Source organism: Lutjanus erythropterus, chromosome 11 (assembly GCF_056507025.1).
Source record: "Lutjanus erythropterus isolate fLutEry1 chromosome 11, fLutEry1.hap2, whole genome shotgun sequence".
In the NCBI taxonomy this organism is placed as follows: domain Eukaryota; kingdom Metazoa; phylum Chordata; class Actinopteri; order Lutjaniformes; family Lutjanidae; genus Lutjanus; species Lutjanus erythropterus.
In genome coordinates, this window is record NC_139327.1 from 28893791 (window position 1) to 28920131 (window position 26341).

The window sequence follows — 26341 nt, forward strand, 5'->3', positions numbered from 1 at the left end:
TTTTTGCTGTCAATCACAGCCGCTCGTCATTACAGCCAACAGCTCTGGAAATTTCTATCCACAGACGGCAGAATTCATATCTAATGTAGAACGAATCTGAGTGGGAGTAAGAACATGTGAATATTATAGCGTGCAGAATGAAAAGACGTCACTGTCATTCACAGTGCACTGCCTCCGGGCGGCATTAGACATTGTGTGAGCGCTAAAGAGACACGGCGGTAAGAGGGACTGACAAGACACACTCAGCACAGGTCACAGCTTGTTTTATTTTTGAAGTCAAACCAAGAGAAGGGGGACAAGGATGCACACGGATAAATTACATCAAGTATCGCTACATATCAACTAACAACATCACAATATTATCTCGTAAAAGCGCTCTTGACAAGAGATCCAACATTACAAAAAATGAAAAGTAACAGTAGAGGAACGAAACCTGGCTGCAGCTGAAGCCCATCAATAAACGTAACAAAAACACAGCGGAAAATAAAATCGTTTTGGCAAGAGACGGTGATATGCACGGTGTTTCCTTTCCCATCTGCAACACTGACTAGCCGCTGAAGCAATGTAGAAGTAACTTTTAAATCTGTGGAAAAAAAAAAAGATAAAATCCTCCTAATTAAAGCTACTACAACGCATACACACACAAAAAACTAGCCTGAACGCACAGTTGTATGTACAGCTTGGGTCACTGGCGGGGGATTTCAGGATTTTAAATGTATACCACAGCACATTGAAATGTCACTGTAAATGAGCTATCAAACAGCCATGATTGAAAAATTCATTCAGTCAACGCAGGATGTGTTGTGGATGTGAACGCTGGCGTCAAACCTTCCTCAAACAGCTGGATTTTTGTGTTTAAAAATGTGTCACAGCAATACAAGACCATACTGACGTTATTTGGATTGGAAAATTAAGTGATCTGTGTGTGTGCGTGTGTGCGTGTGTGTGTGTGTGTGTGTGTGTGTGTGTGTGTGTGTGTGTGTGTGTGGTGTTTGAGGTTACACAGTCTAGACAAGAAAAGGCAGAAAAGAAAAGGGAACTGTGAGTGAATATACAGTAACTACAGCTGAAGAAAAAAAAAAGACTCCAGAAACTCGTGCCTTTGTACAAAGAGTTGCCTGATAATCACATACAAATCATCCATACGTAACAGTAAAAAATAAATATATCATGACAGTCAATAAATAATAAATCAGAGGAAGGGGGTTGACATGGTGACGAGAGAGCAGACTGTGTGCGCGTGTGTGTGTGTGTTCAGCAGACGATGATAATCCCAAGAGAGTGTAGGTTCAATGGGTGATGCCCCTCGATTAAAAGAGCGGGCATATAAATGGGTAGTCAAGATAAATCATGATGTAGCATGTGCTTGTGTGGTTTTCTGTCTGCATGCATGTTTCCACTCTATATTGTCATTAAATATGTAGCTGTTGTGTCTCTTTTTGTCTATATTTCTAAATATTCACCTACATGTTTGTGTGTGTCTGTGTTCCTTCATGTCTGCGTGTGTCTGTGTGTGTGTGTTTGCAACACCCTTTAACCGCTCAGCCACCTCAGTGGCCCTCGCCGCTCGGGGGTTTAGCGTCGTGCTGCTGCCCTCCCGCTCCTCCAGGCAGCCAGGGGGAGACGGAGTGCGAGGTGGTCTGCTTGGCCATGCTGTAGTGGCTGATCACTGTGTAGAAACGGCCCCTCGAGTTGGCATCCTGGGCAGCGTAGTAGGCCTCCAGGGAGGCTGGGATGCACCGCTTGTGCTGTGCGGGAGACAGAGAACAATGAGGTTCAAACAATTATCAATTAATGGTGATACATGTAGTTGATTAGTCATTGATTACTGAAACAAGTATTCGTATAGTTGCTCAAAAAAAAAAAACCCAACTCATGCTTTGAATTTTGTCACTGTGACACGTAAAGGGTCGTGTCCAGAAGGGAACCCCAGACCCACGAAAGATCGCGAGAGTGATCAGTACAAATCTCACAAGAATTTTGCAAATCAAGGGTTCCCTTCTAGACATGACCGAGAGAGAGGGGTGCAGCCGCGAAAATAAAATCAGTCCAATCAGCAATTTTCAAATGTTCCTGCATTACTGATGCAATCCGATGATATGCAAGAATCATTCCAGAATTTATTAATTTAAGTCATTTTGCTATGGTTGGTTTACAAGACGCTCCCCGGTTGCTATTGTGCACATGCACCTCTCAGCAGAGATGGGAAGGAACAAGACGATGGCTCCCTCTCTACTTCCATCAGCTCTGGAAAAACAATGTTTAGTTCAGCTGTAACCAACTAATTGTTGACAATTAAATCTGTTGGCAACAAATTTTGTCACCAATTTTTGTTCACTACCTCAACTAATCATTGCATCCCTAACATGCAGCATCTATGTTATCGAGGTAGGACAAAGTAAAACTCACTTTTAATATTTTATAAGGCTGAGATATGAGAAAATATTGAAATGCAAATTTTCTAAACCGATACCATGGAAGTTGCTTGTTGTCAAGATCCTCTCAGAGTGCAAATCAGTCAGTCAGAGAAATGTGAAACTGCTTACTCTTCTACCGAAAACTGACCTATTTAACTCACTTATTATTATACTACATTAGTGGTAACACTTCGCATGACTCAGTAATATTCTGACCTAATGGGCAGAATCACTGTGAGTCCAGGAAGACAACTGGCAGTAGAATTGCAGAGATATGTAAAATCACCAAATGTGTTTATTTCTGTTGTCATTTTCAGCCATAACTTTAACATTTAAAGATTTATAGTTGGTGTTCTGATGTTCCTGCTCTTCTTGTTTTATGTAGTGTGTTGTTTTGCTGATGTGCACACTTGGTTTATTTTTTGTAACCAGCTTCTACGTGATGGTCTGGGTGCAGTTCAAGCTGCAAAACAGCAAAACTAAGAAGCCGTGGTCAATCAAAGTAGAGACCGAATGAGGAGAAAGCCAGTGAATCAGAGAGATAAAACATGATTTTCTGTTTGTTTGGTAACAGTAAAGTTCAAAGCACATATAGCCCCCACACCACACAACCCTACACTAATTGCCACAGCATCTGACATCTGAATACAGCATAACTGCTAGTTTTGGGTCAATTCGAGCTGTCATTTCCTTTAGTCTGTGGCCCAAGCAACAGGTAAATTAGTTCACCAACTTAACATTAGTGAAAGCATAAAACATGTATTTTAAATGAATGAGATGTATGTAACTAACTTCCATAAAACCACGAGAAAAGGAAACATTAACAAAATTGGCTTCGGACTGAAGGGGTGATTTGCTTTATTGCTTGTGTTGGAACAGAGATAGAAAACATAATCATTTGTTTTTACAACCAAAAAATGTCTTACAAGACTGGTGATGGAATAGCTTGAACAGCTTTGATAAGAGTAAAACTGTGTCACGGACAAATTAGCTCCCCTAATAAAAACAAAACAAAACTAGAATTATTTTTATACATTCCTGTTTTTATTAGAGGGAAGAGATAGAGGAAGCCATTTACATTTCTGAAGTTAATAATATATTTCTATTGCATGTAAGCACATAGAGGGGAAAGACTACTGTAATGGATAGCATGTGTATATCAGTGTACTTGGAGTCCATATAGCACTACAATGTGCAGTTGTGTAGTGTGTGTGCCATAGTATGTGTGTGCATGTGCACGTTTTTCTATCGACACTTTTGCACCTGGTGAGCGTGCATGTGACACTTCTAATAATACCTCTGCAGACTGCAGTCAGAGCCCCTGCAGAGGCTGTGCGCCTGAAAATACATTTATTCCACCTAAAAGACCAGATTTGTCCAGAGACACAGACTTCCAAGGTGACCTCTCACACACTGCCTTGAAACTTACGTTATAAGTGCAGTGCAGTGGAAATCTATAAGTGCTGGGGAGGAGAGGAGGTCTGCACCCACATACTGCAACACATTTAAGATTCGACACCGATGCTTCACATATCTGGACTGCAGATTGTCGGATAGGGATGGCTGACCTTATAGCCATATGGATCGAGAGTTAGTAATCATAATGTGGTAGGCTAATTGTTGTAAAATACTCTAATTTTCATAATTGTCGACAGTGCTAATGACTTATGAGAGCCACCTCAGTGGAGTGTCTTTCTTTGGCTTGAAATAAAGCATGAAATTATACTTGATTACACTGGTCATAACAAAATCACTGATATCACTGATTGATGATTGCTGGTCTGATAAGCCTCGTTAGCCTCTTCCTGTAACATGACCTCAGAAATTAGTAAAAGTAGGGCAGGAGTATTTTATTTTTTTCCTCTCCCGTAGGAGGCTGGGCCGTGCACTCACCTTTAATTCTTTATTTAGATCGGAGGGGATGTAGAGAGGGAGACAGTGAAGGGCAAAGAGGATTCAGTGCCTTCTGCAAGGACACTTAGACAGAATATATAACTGTAGTAAGAAAAGCTGATGAATCAGTTACTTAAAGGAATAGCTAGACAATTTGGGAAATAAGCTTATTTGTTTTGAGAAGGTCGATACTACTCTCATATCTGTCTGCTAAATATGAAGTTACAACCAGCAGCATTATCGCATATTAAACCCAGACAGGGTGATGCAGGACTTTTTGCGATAATGACCCGCTCACTGCACATTATACCACTTATTACGCTGCTACTTAGTAAAACAATCAATAACTTGATTAAAAGTATTGATTTAAAAATGATTTTACTGACCAAAAAATGATTCTATTGATTAAAAAATGATTTTATTGCTTCTGTTAAGAGTCTGTGATCAGAACTGCGTCCATAACAATGGTCTGTTATTCACAGCAGCAGTCTGCTGTTCAGAAATAAGAGATTGCACAATGCCATAATTAAATCAAGTATTCAACAAAGCTGTGTAATAAAACTGATTAACAATTTATTTCTTGACTGTGTAATTGCACAAAATATGAGGTTTCAGAACAGCAGGAATGTGTGGTACTTTTTCTCGGCTCTGAGCAGTTGATAACCAGCGGAGACTCCAGGAAGTTACTGGTCATAACATGGCAAATTATCTCTTCTTAAACTGTTTCCTGTCTGGTTTAAACAAATGAGTTATATAAAGCTAATTAGCTTTAAAGTGGTTGGAAGGTGGATTTTATGTCAGTTTCACCCTGTTTCCAGCCCCCAGGAAGTGCACACAGTTTGCACTTTGCACATTCTTACATTTGCACTTTTTTAAAAAAAAATTCATTGCACAGCATGTCTCTGTTGACGCTGGTGTCTTTGTCATTGTTATTGACTTGTGGTCAAACCATGTCATTTTTTTCCCCCTTAGACATTGTGAAAGAAGCGGCTATAAAACAGTGGATAAGCTTTTCTGAGCGTCACAGCCCATGATTAAATTATTCTGTCCCCATTCAAATCCGCTGAGGACTAAACCAGAAGCTAGCCAGCTCGGCTTGACCACAGCCGATAGAGAGTGCACAGCATGCATTGATCTGGGTAATATCTTTTCAACTGGAAGTGGCTTTTTTATGGAGCCCCTCCATTAATTCTCCAATGCTCTACCCATTTCTAATGAGGCCTATACATCTATGGTTTTCAGCCTTTGCTCTAAACAAAGCTAAGCTAACCAGCTAGCTCCTGGCTGTAGTTTCACATTCAATGGACAGGTGTGAGAGTGATAACTATCGTTTCGTCTAGCCCTCCGCCAGCAAAACCTTTGTTTCAACTAACAGAAATTAAAAAATGTTAAAAAATTAAATTTTAATTAATTTGTCTAGCAGAAATGCCACTAGTTCAAGTGCCTCAAATGTGGTGCTTTTCTCCATTTCATCATTGTAAATTGGATATATTTTGGTTTTAAACTGTTGGTTGGACAGACTGAGTGATCTGATGATGTGAGCTTGGGCTGCTGGAAATTGCGATGGACATTTGACCTGCTTTTGGATATTTTACAATCTTATCAAATCAAAACTGTAATAAAAAATCATTTTAAAAAAATCCTGTGGAGGCTAATCTTCTACCTGCTTCACATTCTAGCTGGGCTGTTAACTGTGTAGGCGTGGACAGGTGTGCTGTTGTACCTCTGTAAAATGAAATACAGGCGAATTATCAGCCTTACCTTATAAATGAATCCATCTGGGCAGGCGTGGTCATAGGTGAAGGCTTTATAAACCACCAGGAACACGATGCAGGCGAGGAAGGCCAGGGCCAGGATGATCAGAATCGTCACCTGGAGGGAGGACAAACGCTGGTCAGTGTGTGTGTGTGCATGTGTGTGTGCTGCAGAACAATAAAGGAGGGCTGTGAATATGTGGTTTATATACATGACACAGGGTTAGGGTTGTACAGCAAGAAAGATGGAGTGTATACACTGATGTGTGTGTGTGTGTAGTCATAATAAATGGTGCAGTAAGATACTGGTGACTGAGGTCAATGGCTCCTCAAGGCAAGGTGTTCCTGTTGAGCTGTGTGATGAATGGCTGAGGTTGTGACACCTTGTATGGACAAATATAAGACACCGAGTCACTGAAGTAAATCAGTACATGAGGATGATTCCTCTGCTGTGTTCTTGTTTTCCGTCTTTGTTCTGGTTTTTGTCGAGCTACAGGAAGCTACATAATAAACTTTGGCCCTTCAGCATAATAAGCCATTTTCACAGCAGACTTGTCATAGCAGTAAAAGCACAAGTGTTACTAATAACATTAACATTGGCTCAGTTATGTGCAAGTGGAATTCAGCAGTCAGTCATTTTATAATTTGCACCTGTGCTTTTCTTTCTGTGACACGTCCAAATGTCTCCTTTGAAAAAGGTCTTTTAATTTTCTTTTTCTTTAATACATAATGGTGAAATTAAAATGCATGAAAACTTCCCCTCCTCGTTAAATTTACAAATGTCCTGCAAAATTGAACCATCAAAGCTCAGCAAAGCCTCCGCGGAGCTGTCTCGGCTTACACAAAATCTTCTTGTAATCCTCAGAGATATCACCTCCTGTTTTGCAGACGGTGAAATTTTGTCATGTGATGTGAGCTTAATACAAAGGACTTCACTACAACAAGCATTGTTTGTATAAGGACCAATCAAATTAGGACAGGGATATAATTAATTTGTGTATCAACTTTCAGTGGACTAATATTCATTTGGCTTTTCTCAAAGTAAGGGATAATGTACAGTAGGACTGTCCCTGGCTAAGAATTTTTCAGATTTGACTGTCCAGTATGAATGCTCAACAGTTTTTTTCAGTTCAGCACACATCACCTAATCCCTGTACCAGCCTACATGAGTATGTTTTAACACTGTTTATCACCTGTGATGTGAACATATCAGATTTTCTCAGTCAGAGAAAAGTGTGCATCCTCCATATCCTCCAAATCCCAGTGCACCGCGGAGCATCTCTCCCCAGGGTGCAGCGCTGTGGCCTCTGTTGAGTGTCACCTGCCCTGCACACCCCTCTCTCCTTCATACCCCCAGCTGGGGATTGATTTAGACCAAACCAGAGTTATTGATTGTTGGAATGAAGCTGACAGTGATATTAAAATTACAGTTTTGGAAAGGGAGTCTATTGCTAAGCTGCAATGCATAATTGTTTATTAATCAATTATTAAATTAATTGTCAACTATTTTGATAATCGAGTAATCAGTTTGAGTAATTTTTTCAATAAAAAAAAGTTTCTTCTTAAACTTCTGTGCCAGGAAACTGAATATCTTTGGATTGTGAGCAAAACAAGACACTTGAGGACGTCACCTTAGGCTTTGGGAAACACCGATTGACATTTTCTGACATTTTATAGAAAACTGAGAAAATAATTGACTGATTCATCAACTATGAAAATAATTGTTGGTTGCAGCCCCCATCTGTTGAGTCCGGTCTAGTAGCAATATATCTTACTCTTAAAAAATTTCTGTCATGAACCTGATTTTAAATTTTCTTTATTAGTTCCGCTAAGTCCTCCAGAACCTATGATCAGAACTGTGTCCATAGCAAGTTAGCCATAGCAGCGGTTTGCTATTCAGACATAACAGACCATCGAATGCCATAATATACCGACCAATCAGAACGGAGTATTCACAAAAGCCGTTTAATGAAGCAACTTCAATGTTTTCACAAACACGTACAGAATATATCAAGAGCTATTGGGCATCTTGCTCAATTATTATACTGCCTATCATTTTACAATTATTTTTTTATGTCAAAATTATTGATTCCAAGCAAATTGTGAATAAATGATGAGTTACTGATACAAGTCTCACCAGGGAAATAGAACTGAACATCACTTTGACTGTTGTAGCTGTGATTTGCATATTTTCCCATATTATAATAAATTATATAAATACATACATGATTTAGCCCAGCAGTTAATGACCATCCACACTGACCTTGGTGCTGATTATCTCATTTGTTGGATATCTTGTTTTTGAATCAGCCTCATGAATCAATCAGCATCCTTCCTGGCACCCAACCTGTGCTCACTGTCGGTGCATTCATGTCAGCGAGAGAAATCAGTTAGCGCTTCATCTGCTGTCTTAATGTTTCCATCAATTTACCGCGAGAGGCAGCGACAGAGGAAAAACGCTCGCACTTGTTATTGTAAATACGGAGGTGACAAACAGATTTATGAGTAGCATTTTCTGAAACCTCAAACAGCTCTGAGGTTTTCAAGTGTGCAAATTAAGCCTTTCAATTGAAACACATTATTACAGAAAAAAAAAAAACTGGAACCAACTAAAATGTTCTGGTCAGTTTTCACAACAAGGAACTGTGAAATGTTATCAGTATTTGCCTGGACAGAATCAAAATGCATTTGCAGTGTGAAAAAATGCTTAATAGCAGCCAACAGCAGAGCTAATCTAAAATGATGGAAGAAACACATTTATTTTGGTGAACAGATGCAAAGAATGCCTCTGTGTAGTTTGAGGTGTGAAATATTCATTTCCCTGGCAGGCTAGACAATGTTGTAGTAAAGCAGATTAACATATAAAAGGATTTGTTTCCTCATACTTTCTACTTGACACTCCGATTGGGTGCTTCTGAGTGAGCGTTTAATTAGAATTATGCAAATCAAGTGCAAAGGATAGCTGTGTTTAAAAATGGGACTGTCATAAATGCCACTGTGGTATGCATGTGTTACACACACATGTCAATACCTGTGTGGTGTTCATGTGTCTACTTTCCTCAAACACTCGAAAATAACTAGAATTACCATCTCACAGTTGTGGGTGTCCGCCAACCCGACAAGTTCCATCCATGTCTATATAATATATGTAGTGAGGAATTTAGTAAAAGGTATTAAGTGTATGTTATTAGTACTATGTGTATGATTCCAGGGAATAATATCCAGGCAGAAACATGCTGTCTTCACTCAGAGGATAATATTACAGAGACTGTACAGAGGACTGATAGACAGCTGAACATTATGATGTCACAGTGCAGTTGACCTTTGACCTTTTCTATATAAAATGGCATCACTTGATCGTTTCACCTTATTGGATATTTGTGTGAAATTTTGTTGTGATTGACTTGAATCCTTGAATTCAAGTGGACGTTTGTGCCGGCTGTAAAAAAAATTCCCTCTGGGCTTCCCTGAGATACTGTGTTCACGAGAATGTGATGGATGTGAGGTCACCCCTGACCTTGAGCTTTGACCTTTGACCTCCAAAATCTAATCAGTTCACCTTTGAGATCAAGTGAGCAGTTGTGCCAGAAGACTGAAGAAATTCCATCAAAGTGATCTTGAGATAACGCATTCACAGGAATGTGGCGGATGGACTCAAGGTCACAGCGACCTTGAACTTTGACCTTTGATGAGAAAATAATCTAATCAGTTCATCCTTAAGTCTAAGTGGATGTTTATGCCAGATGTAAAGAAATTCCCTCTAGGCTTTCCTGAGATATTGTGTTGATGGACATGATGGACAACGTGATGGACATGAGGTCACAGTGACCTTGAAATCTGAACTTAAACTTCCAGTATAATAAAGACCAAGTTTGAAGAAATTTCATCTAACAGTCTTGAGATATTGCATTCACATGAATGCTGCTGGATGGATTTTAGGTCACAGTAACCTTGAACTTTCAAAAATCTTAAGCGTTCTTAAGATATCATGTTAACAAAAATAGGACAGATGACGACCCAGCAACATAAAAGTCAGATTTATCCCACTGAACAAGTTGAACAAGCTAGAATCTTTCATAAAAGATGAATATTTCTAATGTCCTGTTTCCATTTCTACACTGACATTAAAGCCACTCCCAATTTATTGCTCTCCATATGATCTGTCACAGGGATGTCAGAGCAATTACACATGGGTGTGATCATTTGTCTCCATCAGCGTTGTGGGGGTGGACAGGGACACGCAAGCTAAGTGACTGTTTACTTGGTGTCAACAGGAGGACACGACTCTCAGCCTTGGTCGCCGCTGACACTCTCTGTAAATTACATCTCCCACATTACACACTGCGACGCATTAAAAGGACATGTTTAAAGTCACAGTGACCCGCCTTTTGGAGCGGCGACAGACGTAGAATGACTGATTAAGGCCCACCCTGACCCTCTTTTTGAATGGTGATGCACATGAAACGGCTTATTAAGAAGAGGATTACTATAAAGCTGCTCATATCATGCAGCGAGCAATGAGTGTTTTATGCATGTGGAGAGACCAACTTTGCTTAGACACTTTGAAACATGAAATGAAGACTTAAGTCGCTAATGACTGAGGAGATTTGCTCTTTTGCACAACTAAACTGCATGGATTTGAATGATTTTTCTGCGTAACCCACTCACTCAATTCTTATTTTACGGCACGTTGTGACATATCTCATAACATTAACTGAAAATACACTTTGCATGGGAGGTGAGATGATCTACCATAATATCAAATAGAGCATTTAACTCTGGCTAGGGTGCAGAGAGGCTTGGATAGCTTTTAGCTATAGTGTTAATGTGAGCTTAAACTCTAATGCATTGCATTAGCAACAGCTATAGGCCATTAATAACCATAAATATCACAAATGAGTAACGTGAAGAAAATGTAAATGTAGTAACAGAATTAAATATTTATTATAAGACAGTTTCTATGGCACCCGGGATTTTCTTTTTACTCATTCTCTTCATCTCTCATGCTCTTCGGACCCATCCAGGAACTCATAAAATTACAATACTCATCACACATTAGCTAAAACGGAAGATATATAACAGAGAAATAGACCATGACAGGTGTAACTTTGGTCATTTTGAACCTGGACTGGTGACTTTAATGTGGACAACAGGTTTTGAAACTGGTCCAGGACTGAAGGGAAGCTCTGCAGATGGCAGAGGCGAAACTGAGCTGCAACTTATCCCTACAGGTAACTGCACACAGTCAAATTAGGTCAACTACAAGTGCCTGTGTTTGCCGCTGACAGGCTCAGACCATTATTCTAACCATCTGATGACATTATGGACAGGGCTGGTACAGAGGTACACCTTTTTAAAAGACTAACCAGACAAACCTGCAATTTTAAAATCATCACTGTCGTCTTCATTCAAATGCAAAAGAAACAAAGTAAAACTCAACAAAAACATTTCGGTTCGTCTTTCCACTGTTCCTACAATCACCAACTCTCTCTGAGTTAGATGTGAAAACATTAGGAGAGGAGCGAGAGGGAGGTCGGACATCAGAAAAGCAGCAAGTAGAAATAGCGTGTACAGGTAGAATATTTTCACATTTAAAGGGTTTGTTTTGCTGGTGATGGTTGAAACAGTGGAAAGATGAGCCAAGACGTTTTTTGGTGAGTTTTATTTAGTTTCTGTTGTGTTTGAATGAAGATGATAATATTAAAATGACAGTTTAGCAAAGGGAGTCTGGTTAGTTTGGCAAGAGAAATAAAACAGCTGTTTCTTACTCATTAAAAAAGGTCAGTGGAAAAACAAGCATTAACTTTGATATACTTTGAGTTGCCCACAGAATTACTTTGCAGCTCAATTTAAAAAACATGTGGTCCTCATTAGTCACAGAAACATAAAAACATGGGAAAATAGGGTCCAGGTACAAAAACATCGAAGATACTCTTTAAGAACTTCTCTAATTTAATGTTCTTCACAAAACAAATGCAAAATGATTGTCCAAAAGACTTACTGAACCAGTCCATATTTAGAAATACACATCTGTAACCAAAATACATATCAGTCTAAACAATAATGTAGACAATACTGTGTTAACGAAGGGTACTGTAACTGTAATTCAACATATTATTTATTGAATGAAACTTCCTGCCTCTTATAAAATATATTATCTGGCCACTCTGTGCTCACAATTACAGATTGGTGATATTAATCTTGCCATGGAGAGTGTAGTTGACATTAACGCTCTGTGACATGTTCATTGTAGATTCAACACAGCAGCAGACGTCAGAGCAACAGTTCAGTCAAGAACATAACCCACCCTTTGTAATAGAAACGATTGCTCCACAATCCCTGTTGATGCAGCCTCGGCCATGTGGCGTATAAATCCATTAAAAATCTATCCTGACCTTTCTCCATTATTCATAATCTGGCTGAACTCCGCAGTAAACCTTAGGAGGTCGTCATACAGCTCACGGATGAAGACTCCCACCGTGCACGGAGTGGATTCATACTTTTATCTGCCCGTATCAACTGGCCTGACGCATTATTCCTCTGACAAGATTATGCGCTTATTTATCAATCTGTGCCCGAGGTGAGGTCACATCAATATAAGCAAATAAATATAACAAAATGCAGTAGAGCACAATAGAAGAGAATAAGGATTTTTTTATTTTTTTGGCCAGTGTGAGGCTCTAGTATCCCAGCATGGCAGCCCACCCACGTCAACATCATCCTATTTTCTGTGGAGTAGAGTCGATATGGCTGTTCTGTCATTAGCGCCCCAGTATGTGCCATCCTACGCCACTATCACCGCCACCACCGCCATCATCCTGTTTGCTGTGCGGCACAGATAACAGACACGCGTTTGTTTTTCTTGGATGCAGGTAGAAACACAGCATGCTGCTATAATTTGGACTAAAAGCGACGTGTCCTTAACAAGGACTGGCTCCATCAGTAAAGATTGGACTGACTGCTGGGGCTTTAATCGTTTCACCAAATCCACCAAGGGCCGGTAGAAACCCTGTGTTTCTATTCACAAAGATAAAAAAAACCCAAAACATTTTGATTGCATTTAAAGCTGCGCTGAGTGAGGTTTTTATGCAGAAAAGCATTTTACGAGCATCCAGGTCCTCCTGTGCGTTCACACTGTTTGCCCACATCAAACTGGAACTGACACATAAAAGCTTGAGAGCAAAATATAAATCACAAAAAAAATAAACAAATCTAATCAGACTCATCCCCTTCCTCTTTTATACTGACGGTGTATGATGTTGCAACACAGCAACACATCTGAAGATTTCTAAGTACTATTTAACATTTATTCAACCAAAAGCTGAGTTGAAAAATCTACATTTTTAAGACTCATGGTAAGGGGTTATAACAATAAGTTACAGAATGACAACAGAAAAAAAACCTCAGAATGAGTCACAAGATTTGAAGGAAAGGGCAAACAAAGTTGTTCACACAATAGATCACAAAGTGATCACGTCCTTGAAACAAACTGAAGTGGCAACATCTTCAAAACAACTTAAAATGTCTCTCTCTCTCTCAAAAAAAAAGTATCTTTATAAGACTGTTTTCTTGATTAACTGGTAAATAAAAAGAGTGTCAGAAAAAACAGAAAATGACTAATTTCCTGAAGCCCAGGCTAATGTTGTCTACTTGCTTGTTTTGACTAAAGTCTGAGACCACAGGCTTCCCCTCCAACAAAGCAAAGCCCCCGTTAGTTTACTTGCTTAGTATTGCTCAATCGACCCTTCCTAAGCCCCGCCCCCTTTCTCTCTGTGCTCCAATGACAATTAAGTCAAGTTTCTCCTGTCCTGTTTTCTGTACTTAAATATTCTATGTACTTGGCTTCTCTTTGTTAAAAGAAGATTACCAAACTTTGAAGCTGTTTTGAAGAAAGTTGACCGACGTACCAAAACTCAACTGTTACTGGATCACAAAAGGGTGAGACTTAGGAATTGTTAATTCTTGGATGCCTGTGAGATCATGATTATCTAATTTGATCCCAATTAAGCCAAGATTATCTAATATTACTGTTGGGCACATCTTCAGAATACACCAGACTGCTGTATCTGTGTCTATGACAAACTTCTTAGACATCATGTACTTCAGGTCTTGTGTGGTCCTCATTTGCCATGTTTCCATCCAAATGCATCACATATTTGAACCAAATTTCAAGTAAATCTGCAAAAGAAAATGCAAATAAATGCTCGTCTCCATCCATAACTGTCATGCGATTATTAGGAGCTGGTTCAAAGCAGTAGGTTTTGCCAATTCTCCAATCAGAAAACCATTAAACCAAAGCAGAGGAAGAGGAAACAACAAGACCACCAGTGTGAGGAATCAATCATGGATGTACATAGATCAATGGGGCCGATAAGAGGTCTGCCAGAGTGAAAACTGATTGATCACGTGAGTTAAATGTTCGCTACGTCTGAACCACTGACTGTATATAAAGATGGACGTCTCCACTACCTCCCACTGTACAAAATTGAAATCAAAATGTTGCGGATACGAGCGCCGCCATCTTGCACTGATGACATCATTTGGAACCAGAACCTGTGCAGCAGTGATCAGGGTTGTCGCTGCGCTTTTGAGTTCATACACCCACCTCAATCATGAGCAGGACTAAAACTGTCAATTACGGCATGAAACCTCCCTTTAAGCATGAAATTACTAATTAAAACCAAACATCAGCATGATAAGAACTACGTAAAATGACAAAAAGCCACCTTTGGGGAAAATGTATTTGATGTATAGTTTGATGTTTTAGTTTGGCCAATGTCCCACATACTGGGGACACAGGATTTATGGCCTATACCGCCGCCAGACAGCCAGCAGGGGGCGATCAAGATGCTTCAGTTTCACTTTCGGGGAGTTGAAATCTTGTCAGATTCTAATGTGATCTCCCATCAAACATGAGTCAATTGAGAATGTAGAACTGGCAAACATTTGGCATTTTTTGCTGAAAATACAACATTTAACTGTCATATTTTTCCTGTCTTCTGTTCTACTTCATCACAGAGTCCTATCGGTGAAACAACAGGCAGCTGCAGACAGTCGTGTATTATTGAGAAAGACAAACAATCAAACCAGATTATAAAAGATCCAGTAGGATTGTTCCTCTGTTCTCCAGCTTTCTCATCTCTGACTGCAGATTACGCATCCACAGTCTACCTATTGTTTATGTTTACCCACATGTCTCATAACACACACACACACACACACACACACACACACACACACACACACACACACACACACAGACACACACACAGACACACACAGCACCTGCTTATTTTCTCTAACTCTGACTCTCTCTGTCTATCTGGATGGTAGAAAATATTTGATTCAAAAGTCTGATATTTTCCACAAAACCCACTTCCCCTCAATTATTTACGGCTGTGCAGTGCATCATGAGTTCAAAGGCAGTTTCCTAAAGGGATGTGCTTCTTCACAGCCTGGTTCACCACTAAATCAACATATGATTTCTCTCCTGTTTTTTAACACTACGCTATGTTAGAATGCAAAACACCACCCACACCCTCGCTGCTGGAACTTGACAAGCCATATGGGAGAGCAGACACCTTCCTCGCATTTACTCAAGGAAAAAAGTGAAGAACATGTGAGCGTGTGTGTCTGAAGGAAGGCAGAGAGGGGGGTGGGTGTGTGACAGGAGAGGGAAAAAAAAATGACACTGATAAAAACAGATATCAGAGTGACAGGAGGGAGCAAAGTGAGAAATAAAGGAGGCGATGACAGAGACAATAAAGCAGCGAGCAAAACGCAGGCAGAGAGCGAATGATAGAGATCAAGGGGCAGAAGGAGAATCTCAGTCACTCTCTGGGTACACTCTCAGAAATAAGGGTTCTCTCCTGAATGGCAGAGGTTCTACCCACAGCTGTTTGCTTCTGAAGAACCCTTTTTTTGAAGAAAGGGTTTGTTAAGTGTTGTTTGTATGATTAAGGGTTCCATTAAGAACACTTTTCATCCAAAGAACCCTTTTCCAAATTAATAGTTTGTTAAGAATTACTGATATCCTCTTTCGTCAAAGGCTCTTTGTGCCAGAATATGAAAGAGTTCTTGGTGGAACCCCTGGGTGGGTTCTAGATAAAACCCTTGGAATATAAAAAAGTTCTTGGTAGAATTGTTAGTGTGTTGCAAATTATACAAAAAGGTTCTCAGTAGAACTCCCTCAGTATGTTCTAGATAAAACCCTTGAAGTATCAAAAGGTTCTCAGTGGAACCCCCTGGGTGAGTTCTGGATAAAACCTGTGGAATATAAAAAGGTCCTCATTATAGCTCCCTGGGTAGGTTCTAGATATAAATAACCCTTGGGATATAAAAAGGTTCTTGGTAGAACCTCCTGAGTGTGTCCTGGATAAAACTTTTGGAATATAAAGAGGTTCTCGCTAGAACTCCTGCCTGGGTTCTAGATAAAACCCTTGGAATTTAAAAGGTCCTCAGAAGAACTACCTGGATGCATTCTAGATAAAACCCTTGGAACATAAAAAAAGGTCTTGATAGAACCTCCTGAGTGTGTTCTAGATAAAACTCTTGGAATATATAAAGGGTCTTGATAGAAACCCCTGGGTGGGTTCTCATTAGCACCCTTAGAAGGTGGAAAGGTTCTGGATAGAAACCCCAGAGAGGGTTCTGGATGGAACCATTACACCAGGGGTCATCTGTTGATTCTTACATAGAAGGTTCTGGGTGAAACCTTTCACAGATGATTCTATGTACAACCCTTTATACTCAGTTCTAGGTAGAACTCTCCGAAAAGGTACGAAGAAAGCTGAATAACTCTTTATGGTTGTAGTTAGTACCTTTATTTCTATGAGTGTAGTTGCAGACAGACAGGCAGACAGACAGGCAGACAGCTAACACAATAGGGATATCAGTTGATGCATCAATCAATACACCAGTGAAAGAAATATAAACAACTCTTTTTCATTCATCTTCCTATTACGCCTCTGACACCTCCTCAACAGCAGCACAGAGGAAGCTCAATCCTGCGGGTTTTTATGGATTATTCTCTTCTCCGTCTGCTCTGAAGCCCTGTGCTGACATCTCTACATGAGCTACATGCATTAAAAAGAGCTATTAATATCAAATGAGAAAAGTTCTAATATTAAATACATTTTATCTCGGCTGTAATAATTTCTAATGCCTTCAGGGGAAGTTTGTTGATTAATGAAATTAATGAACTTGGCGACAGGGTGAGCCAGTGCAGAGAGAAAGTCTTGTCAAAAAGAATAAAAAAAAAAAAAAAGCTTAAAGGTCACTGACCAGATCGCAGCGAAAGCCAGTATGTGTCCACCAGAATAAACGTCCAGCAGTAAAAGACAGAACAAGTGTGTGTGTGTGTGTGTGTGTGTGTGTGTGTGTGTGTGTGTAGGGGGGGGGCTCTTAAAGGGTAATTCCGGGTTATTGCGGCCATAATTAATTGCTGACATCTCAGAAAGCATCATTAAAAGGAAATCAGAAGAAGCAAGGAACACGAAAGTCAGGTGATCAGCAGGGCTTCCCCTAAGTGGGCTGCTCTGCTCACCTTAACTATGTGTTCACAGGAGGGCTGTGACGACTACCGCAACACTACAGTCATGTGATGCCTGCCACGGGGTTCATTTTGAAGGGTCAGTCTCATGTCAAGATCAACGCATTGATCTGTTAATACACCTAAAGATCAGCACTACCAGACATCTATCACTATGGATTTATTTTACCACGTCCCCAAAAAAGACGCTGCAGTTCAAGCCTCTGAAAGGGACATGATTGCAGAGCCTATGTTGTAAAGGTTCAGTGCTAGCATTAGCTTAATGTTAGCCTTTCCTGCTTAGCTTATTCTGGGGCCAACCCCGTTGCTTTTCAAGCAGTTGGGAAACAACAAACAAGACTTTTCTTAGTCTTGAGAACAGTTGCAGCATTTATTAACTGACATACTGAAACATACTGTACATGTACCGCCAGACTGACAACGTACTGCTTAGTTTAAGTTCCTGCTTTGCAAGAACTGGCAGTCTGCCGCTTGCTCTCCTTCACCTGCACACCACACACACTTACACACTGCCCTATCCCTTATGACAGTACGCTGCAATGAAGTCTAATAAAATGACATTATCCTGTGGGAATATGTTGCTAATTACTTAAACAAGTCTTTACCGACATTACAGCAGTACAATAAATAAACTTAACATTGACAAAACAGAGCAACATCATGAAATGCAGAGAGAAGATTGAGTTATTGTGCTACATGAACCTAACAGCACGTCATCAGTGACTTCTGCACTGCAACAATGAAAGGAACAGCAGAGACTGAGTGGAGAGGGTGTGAGTCCTCCACAGCAACCATGGGTTCAACTCCTTTGGTGCATGTAGGCCAAGCTTAGACTGACATGGGTACAAGTCCTGGTAAAATGATACTGGGCGCTCTAATAGTTCATCTGGTCACATTAACTACATACGATCTATGACGTACTCTTTCCTATAGCCCACCAAAAAAGCATATAGGGCATTACAGAAAAAAACAAGTCCAGTGACTTAGTAAGTAGTCAGAGTGTTGTAACAACACATTAAAAAAAACAGCAAAACTTTGATTTCATGTAAGAAGATTAAATCCAAAAACTTTACTGGACATAAATGTTTGGACACACAAGGAACTGGACTCCGATTTGCAGTGACTCTCTATGGTCTTGCATATAAAAGTGTGTTATAGGATGTTTTTCATGGAATTTTGTCTTGTCATAGTAGAAAACGCTCAGGTGTTACTAACAACATTTGCAATGGCTCCAATTTTATTCAAGTGTCCCAGTAAGCCTTGACAGTGTGACAGTGAGCCAACATGCACAATTCAGCATCATTTGTTTTATTATTTGCACCTGTGTGTCTTCCTACCGTAACATGTTATGATGTCTTGTGTGGAAAAAGGCCTATTTGTCAAGTAAATATGGAAATTTTCTCTGGTTCCAGCTTCTAATGTGAAGATTTGCAGCTTTTCTCTGTTTTATTCGATTGTAAATTGCGTATCTGCGGGGTTCAGACTGTTGGACCAGACAAAACAAGTCATTTGAATACATCACCATGGGCTCTGGGAACTTGATGGGCATCTTGGCACAGTTTTTCTACGTTTTATAGAATAAACAGCAGATAATGAAAAAGATTGCTGCAGCCATAACTGTGACATCAGACACAAAACTCTTCATTAAAATTCAAATACAGTAAAAGAAGAAAAATACTCTTCCTTCATTCCCTCTGGGATCGAGCCTGAAGTGTAGGTTGAAATGTGTCCTGCTAAAGTGTCTAATCGAGACGCTAAGCCCTCACCTATTCATCACATGTATAAGCGTTTAAGTCAGGGATCAGCTGGCTACATAAAAATGTAAATGAAATATTCTCTTATCCTCTTAAGGCGCTTTTGTAATGACGAAATTAATGAGGTGGGTGACAGCATACCTGTTAGGGCAAGTGGTTGGAAAATAAAACCGATAACCGAAAGGTCACAAGTTTGATCCCTTTGCGTCCTTGAGCAAAACACAGAGCCTGAACCTCCTCTGTCACCGCACATGGAACAGCATATAAATGAGTTTTAAATCAAGAACTACAGCAGCGTGGGACAAGCAGCAGCACTGGACATTTATTTTATGGTTTCTCAGTGGTGGAAGAGTTATTCAGTTCCTTTAAGTGCATAAAAATGCTACACTATAAAGTCCAGCATTTAAACGTCTACTTACAGATGTATTATAAGGAAAATGTGCTTAAAGTATTAAAAGTAAAAGTACTCTTTCTGCAGAAAATGGCCTGGTAACTGGTAACTCGTCTCGGTGGAACTTATTTAGTTGCTGCCTACTGTAGGAGTGCAGTTTGTCCCTTAAGCAAAATATTTCCCTAAGCTGATGGGTTCACTTACATAAAGACTCTTAGGTTGCTCACCTCAGTGTTAAGGCTTTCATGGTAGTTACTGTCATAACACAGCGCATGTGCACTTCAGTTACCATAGTTACGCTTCACTCACACCATCATCATCCTTTAACATTACTGACAGCATTATTGTCAGTGTTAGCTAGCGTCTCCAAACGGACAACAAAGAGAAAATGAACAGAAAAAGAAAGCCAAATGCAGTTCTCATCAAAGAATGTAGAGAGATCAAGCACAATCCAACATCAGGAGCAGGGAACTGCAACTGAATTTCAACAGGACTACCGACTTGAAGGTGTTTCTTTAAGCGAAGAAGAGTTTAGCTCAGGTCGGGCAGCTGTAAGGGCTGGGCGATTGGATGTTGACTGTTTTTTTTTAGGCTGATTTTTGGGTGATATTTGTCGTTTTATTTTGCAGATGTAATGGTCTGTTGAGTGACAGCCACTGCTCCGCAATGTCCTCTCATCCAGCAGCACGGTAAACACCCACTCAGCTGGACCGTGAGTGCGCTGAGCTGGATGAGGAGTGAAAGGTAAACAGACTGCAGACTTGTACTCTTTTCATCGCCGATGGATGAGTTGACAATGTGCAGTTGGAAAATTTCAACATATCACCCAACCCTAGGCAGCTGGAAAACAGTGCATAAACACTTCCCTATAAGAATTACAATAATTATTATGTAAATGCTTTTTATTATGAAGCGGCAAATTCAAAACTTCAAACCACAGAGACTCAGTTGAAAGCTACAAAAGTAATGAGAACTGAACACACAGATTTCAACATTAAACGTCTCTCTGCTCTCCTGCACAGACACAAGTTCTGTCTCACAACACACGCTTGTTGAAGGGGGGAGAAAGGGGGTCGTCACCGGTTGGCGTGATGTAAATGCAAATCAGTGTGGCACGGTTTGACTCGGCATGGCTAGAAGTGCCAATGGAAAAGGCCCAGTAGACCAACAGGGCTCATAGGGCCTTAATAAACTTTGTATTTTTGTAAAGAGGCACAAGCTGAAAAGCTTGAAAGTCACTGGTTTGATCTTAAATCCGTTGTGTTTCATCAGTCTGTCACTTGTTTTGTTTATGTAAAATCTTACAGCATAAAATGTGAATGAAAAGTATCTGAAAACAGCAGTACTTAATTTTCATCACTGTTTTTTAAACTTTTTTCAGATACTTGCATGAAGCCACAGTGTGTTTTTCTGAATTGATATTCTTAGAGTAATTTGCGCTGTATGTGAGAAAACAACTTTATTTTCGTTGATGTTCCACTTTTTGCTGAGGTGTCTACTAATCGAGTGTGCAGTCTTTTTTTCCTCCCAAAACATCTCAATGCAAAGTTCCCTTTGTTTTTATTGGAACAAAGGCAACTCTCAGAGCAGGGCTCTTTGGGGAGCCGGCTACCTCCGAGCGGAGTATCTGAGACGGGGCAGAGGGATGTCAAGGAGACCGTGTACGGGGGGGATTTGGGCTCTCGAGGACTGGCTATCCGGTTGAGACAAGCACAGCTACAGTAGTGTGGCAACAAAGTACAAACACTGCGCTGTCGGGATGCATCGCATCTCCGATGGAAACGCAAACTGTTGAAATGTCAACCTGACAAAACACAGGACTTTCTTGTGATGTCAGGTCAGCTGAGGTCTGCACACAGGAGCACGTCGCCCTCAGAGCTTTCCAGGAGGTTCTGTGAGCTTTACTCTACAACATACACTGTTCAATATTTTCCAAAAAACAATGAATAGACCATGGGCTCAGTGGATTCTTATGCAGTGCCCGTGCTGTTTTTCTCTGTATGTGAGGGGATTTTTTTTTATAGATCTACCATTTCTTATAAAGGTCACTCAGATGCAATGAAGAAAACAAGTCATTCAGTCAAAAATACATCAGGGTATGTTGATGGCAGCAGTCTTGCATCACCGAATCCAAGGATTAAGACAGATTTGATCATGTTAGAGCTTCTTTTCCTTTTAGAGAGAGAAAAAAAAACAGAAATGCACAAAGTAAACACTGTCTGTCTGCCTGGTATGAACAAATATAATCTTCCTCTCTCTCTCTCTCTCTGAGCACATCCAGAGGTGAATGAGCTGCAAACACTTTGTATTTGAACGTCCTCTGCAGCCTCCTCCATAAAAGCACAGTAAGAGTTGCTGAATTTTCTTTTTAACCAGACCAGGGTGGCTACTGCACTGACTTGCAAGAATAGATTTACTACAGTGTGCTCAAGCTAAAGGGGGGATATACCAGCCAGAAACAAGCTTTCAAAGGAACAGTTTGGGTAATTTAAAGTGGGGTTGCATGAGGTGTGTATCAGTGTATTACCTACAGTAGATGGCAGTCAGCACACCCACAGAGAGAGAGTATCAGCACAGAAGCTGAACAATGTACTGCTATAGACAGGGTCAGCAACAAAATGCAATTTAGCCACTTAAAAAAGGACCACGGAGGGGAAGCGCATGATTTTATCCTTTTTTTTTTTTTCTTTTTTATCAACAGCGTCATTACCAAGCAACTGATTATCTAATTATTTTGACGATTTGTTTAGGAATTACTCTAGAAAATATTCAACTAAACTAAATAGAGTTTTTAAGTGAGTAAAGTACTTTTTGTTGCTGACCCTGTCCACAGCAGTACATTGCTTAGTTCTCCATCTGGTAACAGAATAACCCAGCTTCAAAAAATCCAAACTATCCCTTTAAACTTCCAACCACTCGAGATAAGTACAAACACCACATGCGTAACAACTGATTTGTGCAGATTACGCTGTTTTCAGTTCAAAACTATCGTTTTTTTAATCATCTTTAACCACAGCGTCACATCCATATTAGTCCATTCGACTCATCGAATCAAATGTTTTTGATATAATCACGAAGGATCCGACTGCTCTGATGTTTAGCTGGGAGACGAGAGATTTAAATCCTGCACACCATAAGACTGGCTCTGGCCTATTTTTCAGAGGCGCGGGCTCTTCACAATCTCAGAAACCATTTTTCACAGCAAAGTTGGGCTCATAATCAGCCCTCACATCGTATACTGTGTTTCCAGCTTCAGTGAAGTTCAGGCCTTTTCTCAGGAATAATGCTTTTTAGAAATGTCTAAGGGGCTACATGAGGCTAAATATACAATAAGAAGGTCTGACTCTACTAGAATACTAAAGGTGTCTCCTGGGTGTGCGAGTATAGATAACTTTATTGTGGAGTCTTACTTCCTCGGCTGTTTTGTAGAAGAATGTGTCATTAAAGAACATCAAAAGTCTTTGTCTCACATGAACACAGACTCCGCCAGCTCAGCACCGAGCGAGACACTGCACTTTCAGCAGGAGATAGATGCTAATTATGCTAATGTATCCCAATTAAGCAAGGTCTCTATGGAGACAGAACTTCAAAGGTTTTGTCGGAGCGCGCCGTCATATTGGTTAGAGACGGCGCTCAGAGGAGATTGTGCTCTCGGGGTACAGACTCCAAGTCAAATAGCAGGTGGGCTTAAAATGACAGAGACGAGGAGCACAACAGGGTCAGAAAATGAATAAACGAGAACACGATGAATAAACATCACGAGCTGCAACACTGCGAAATCCTAAAATATGATACGGACGGTACCGTTCCCTCACACCTATACAACATGTGCACTGAGGAAATAGACAAAACTAATCAATTATGACAACAAATCTGAATACGTCCTCAATAATGTGAACACACAAGCATGCACACACAAACACACACTCGTTATGAATCAGTAAAACGTCTCTGAGGAGACACTAAACATCTGGATAAGATTTGCTAATCAGCTTCTTCTCTGCTAGATGAAGATGTTGCGAGAGAGGAGATATTATTAATGATGGGACCCGCCGCTCACCACACACACACACACACACACACACAAACACACACACACACACACACACACACACACACACACACACACACACAGAGCACACTTAGCACACCTCTAAAACAGTTGTTTACATCAGAAGATAAGGTTCATTACTCTAATGTATCCCCAGCTCTCAGTCTCCTGGGCATTTTTTATGTTCCTGCGTATGTTCACCATGTAGACAGCTGTGTGTGTGTATGTGTGTGTGTGTGTGTGTGTGTGTGTGTTTGCAAGTAAATGTGCTGGGTTGCTACTCTGTCACTGTTTAATGGGTGTAAGTTTGCAAGTCATCATGACAGATGACTCGAAAGTCAAGTCTTCACTTTTTTTTTACTTTCCTGGTTTTTCACAACTACATTTAAAGGTACAATATTCAATATTTTCTTTAAAAACAATCACTTATGACCCACTAGAAGTGTGTGGTTGCATCTGTGTCTTCAGAGATTCTGCCTTCTGCCTGTATTTCCTTATTTTCTTAATATTTTGCTGTGCCCGGGACTGGTTTCTTTATCATGTTAACAAACTTCTAATGTCTCATTTGTTGAAGTCATAGTAGTAGCAGCATTATTCATATCAAATGATATTCTTGTGGTCTCTCTTGACTGTTAAGAATTACATTACTAATACAACTTTTAGTTGTTTCTTTTAAATATTTTATAAATATTTTGGGTGTTTATATGATTTTTATACTGGGGCAATTTGAGTGCAGAACTAAAATTAGCTTGGATCAATAAAGGTCCAGTGTGTAAGATATACGAGGGTTTATCGGCTGAATATGGAAGAAATGTAATATATTATTATTGTATATTATAATATGTAATGTTTACATATTGCTGCTTTAATTCAAAATCATTTTTGTGAGATGTGTGAGATCTTGCAATGACATACAATATAGATTTTTGGTTTGTAATATCTGTATGTTTCAATCTGATAAATTACAAAACAAATCCATCCTGTCATATATGATGTTTTTAATTTAATTAGTTTTTATGTTTCACCAGTGGTGGAAGATGATGGCAGATCTTTGCTCTGTCACAAGTCCTTCAATCAGCAAAATGTCCAAAAGTTTTAGCATCAAAATATACTTCAAGTATCCAAAGTAAAATACACATTAAGCAGAATGGCCCATGTCAGAATAACGTATTATAATTATTGATGCATTAATGTTTATATTACTTTGTTGCTGCAACTGGTAACAGTGGACCTAATTTTAATGTCTCTATATACTTCATCTGCTTATGAATTTCCCCCCTACATTATAATTTAACTGTTGATTATATTTTATATTAATAATATGAATCTCCAAAATGACTAGCTATCAAATTTGAAATGAGGTATTAAGAAACATAAAATGAAAATACTCAAGTAAAATAACCTACAGGTACCCCAAATTACACATAATTTATGTACAGAGCCCCTGATATTAAAAATGTAATTTCCAATCTTGTATTTTATTTTAATAGCACTTACAACCATCTTATTTCTCAGTTGTAATATAAAAAGTAGCAGCAGTACAAAGGTTTTACTTGTGGTTTCTGTATAGAGTTACATCACTTGAGCAATCTTTTATTCTTACATAATACTGTAGTTATTTATGTAATGTTCCCTTCCAAAGCAATTTACAGTGAGAATAAAACTAAAATTAGCCTTTGAACAGTGGGAATGCCATGAGAACCACGTGATGCTCTGACTGTCCTGCAGAATAATCACAAGAGAAAGATGTTCAGAGAAAAAAAAATATGAGAAATACAAGTTGAGGAGACAGATAGAAGATGATTTTTGTACTTGAGTGAGTTGATGAGGAGATTTTGGAGAGGGACATCATTCAGTGGGGAGAGGAGAGTGTAACAAATAGTCTCGAGAAGAGGAGCTTCAGGGGTAAAACAGAGGACTGGGAACTGCCTGCCGCTCTCATCATCGTTCTGAAGGTCACTGCACTGTTTTTACCGTTTCACGATCAACTGAAAGTGAGTCAGTAAACACGCCGAACAGTTAAAATGATGTTCAGAACAGGTGGTGTATCGGCATGTTTCCCGACTAACTGATGAGGAAGACGATTAAAGACATCTAACTGTAAAGTGAGGAATCTCCGTTTGTGTGTAACTCTACAATCTCGAGACATCTTCATGGGTCTCACTGGAGTCCCCAGGAAGTGCAGCAATTGGTGATGTGGTTATCTGTAAGCTCTACAAAGTGGACATGTCTTATCACAGTAATGTAACTGCTCTGCACGAACACTTGAAGTGAGAGCATCCAGGAGCATTTTGTCAAGACGGCAGCAGCAGCAGCAGCAGCAGCAGCAGCGAGCCAGCAGCGTCCTGTTTACTGTTTGTCAGCACCTAAAATGTCTTGCACAGTTCATAAATCATGCCCTCCACCATACATGCAAATATACATTTGCCAGTGCATCTAACTGCGTATCACTCCAGTTATAAAATAAATCGTGACATGACCATTTTAAGCTTTGAGTCAAGTGCTTGAAATGCTAACTGACTATAATGGT

At 39.8% G+C, this 26341-nt stretch overlaps 1 protein-coding gene across 1 annotated transcript in view; it reads right to left on the reverse strand.

Moving 5' to 3' along the window:
- Positions 1-246: 246 nt before the first annotated feature.
- The window catches only part of nsg2 (neuronal vesicle trafficking associated 2), a 62177-nt gene continuing 36082 nt past the window's right edge, over positions 247-26341 (reverse strand). The window contains exons 4-5 of the mRNA XM_084729881.1: positions 6072-6182; positions 247-1748 (exon numbers count right to left, since the gene is read on the reverse strand). Coding sequence (XP_084586007.1) covers positions 1551-1748; positions 6072-6182 — 309 coding nt within the window. The 3' untranslated portion in view covers positions 247-1550. The remainder of the gene's footprint in view (positions 1749-6071; positions 6183-26341) is intronic.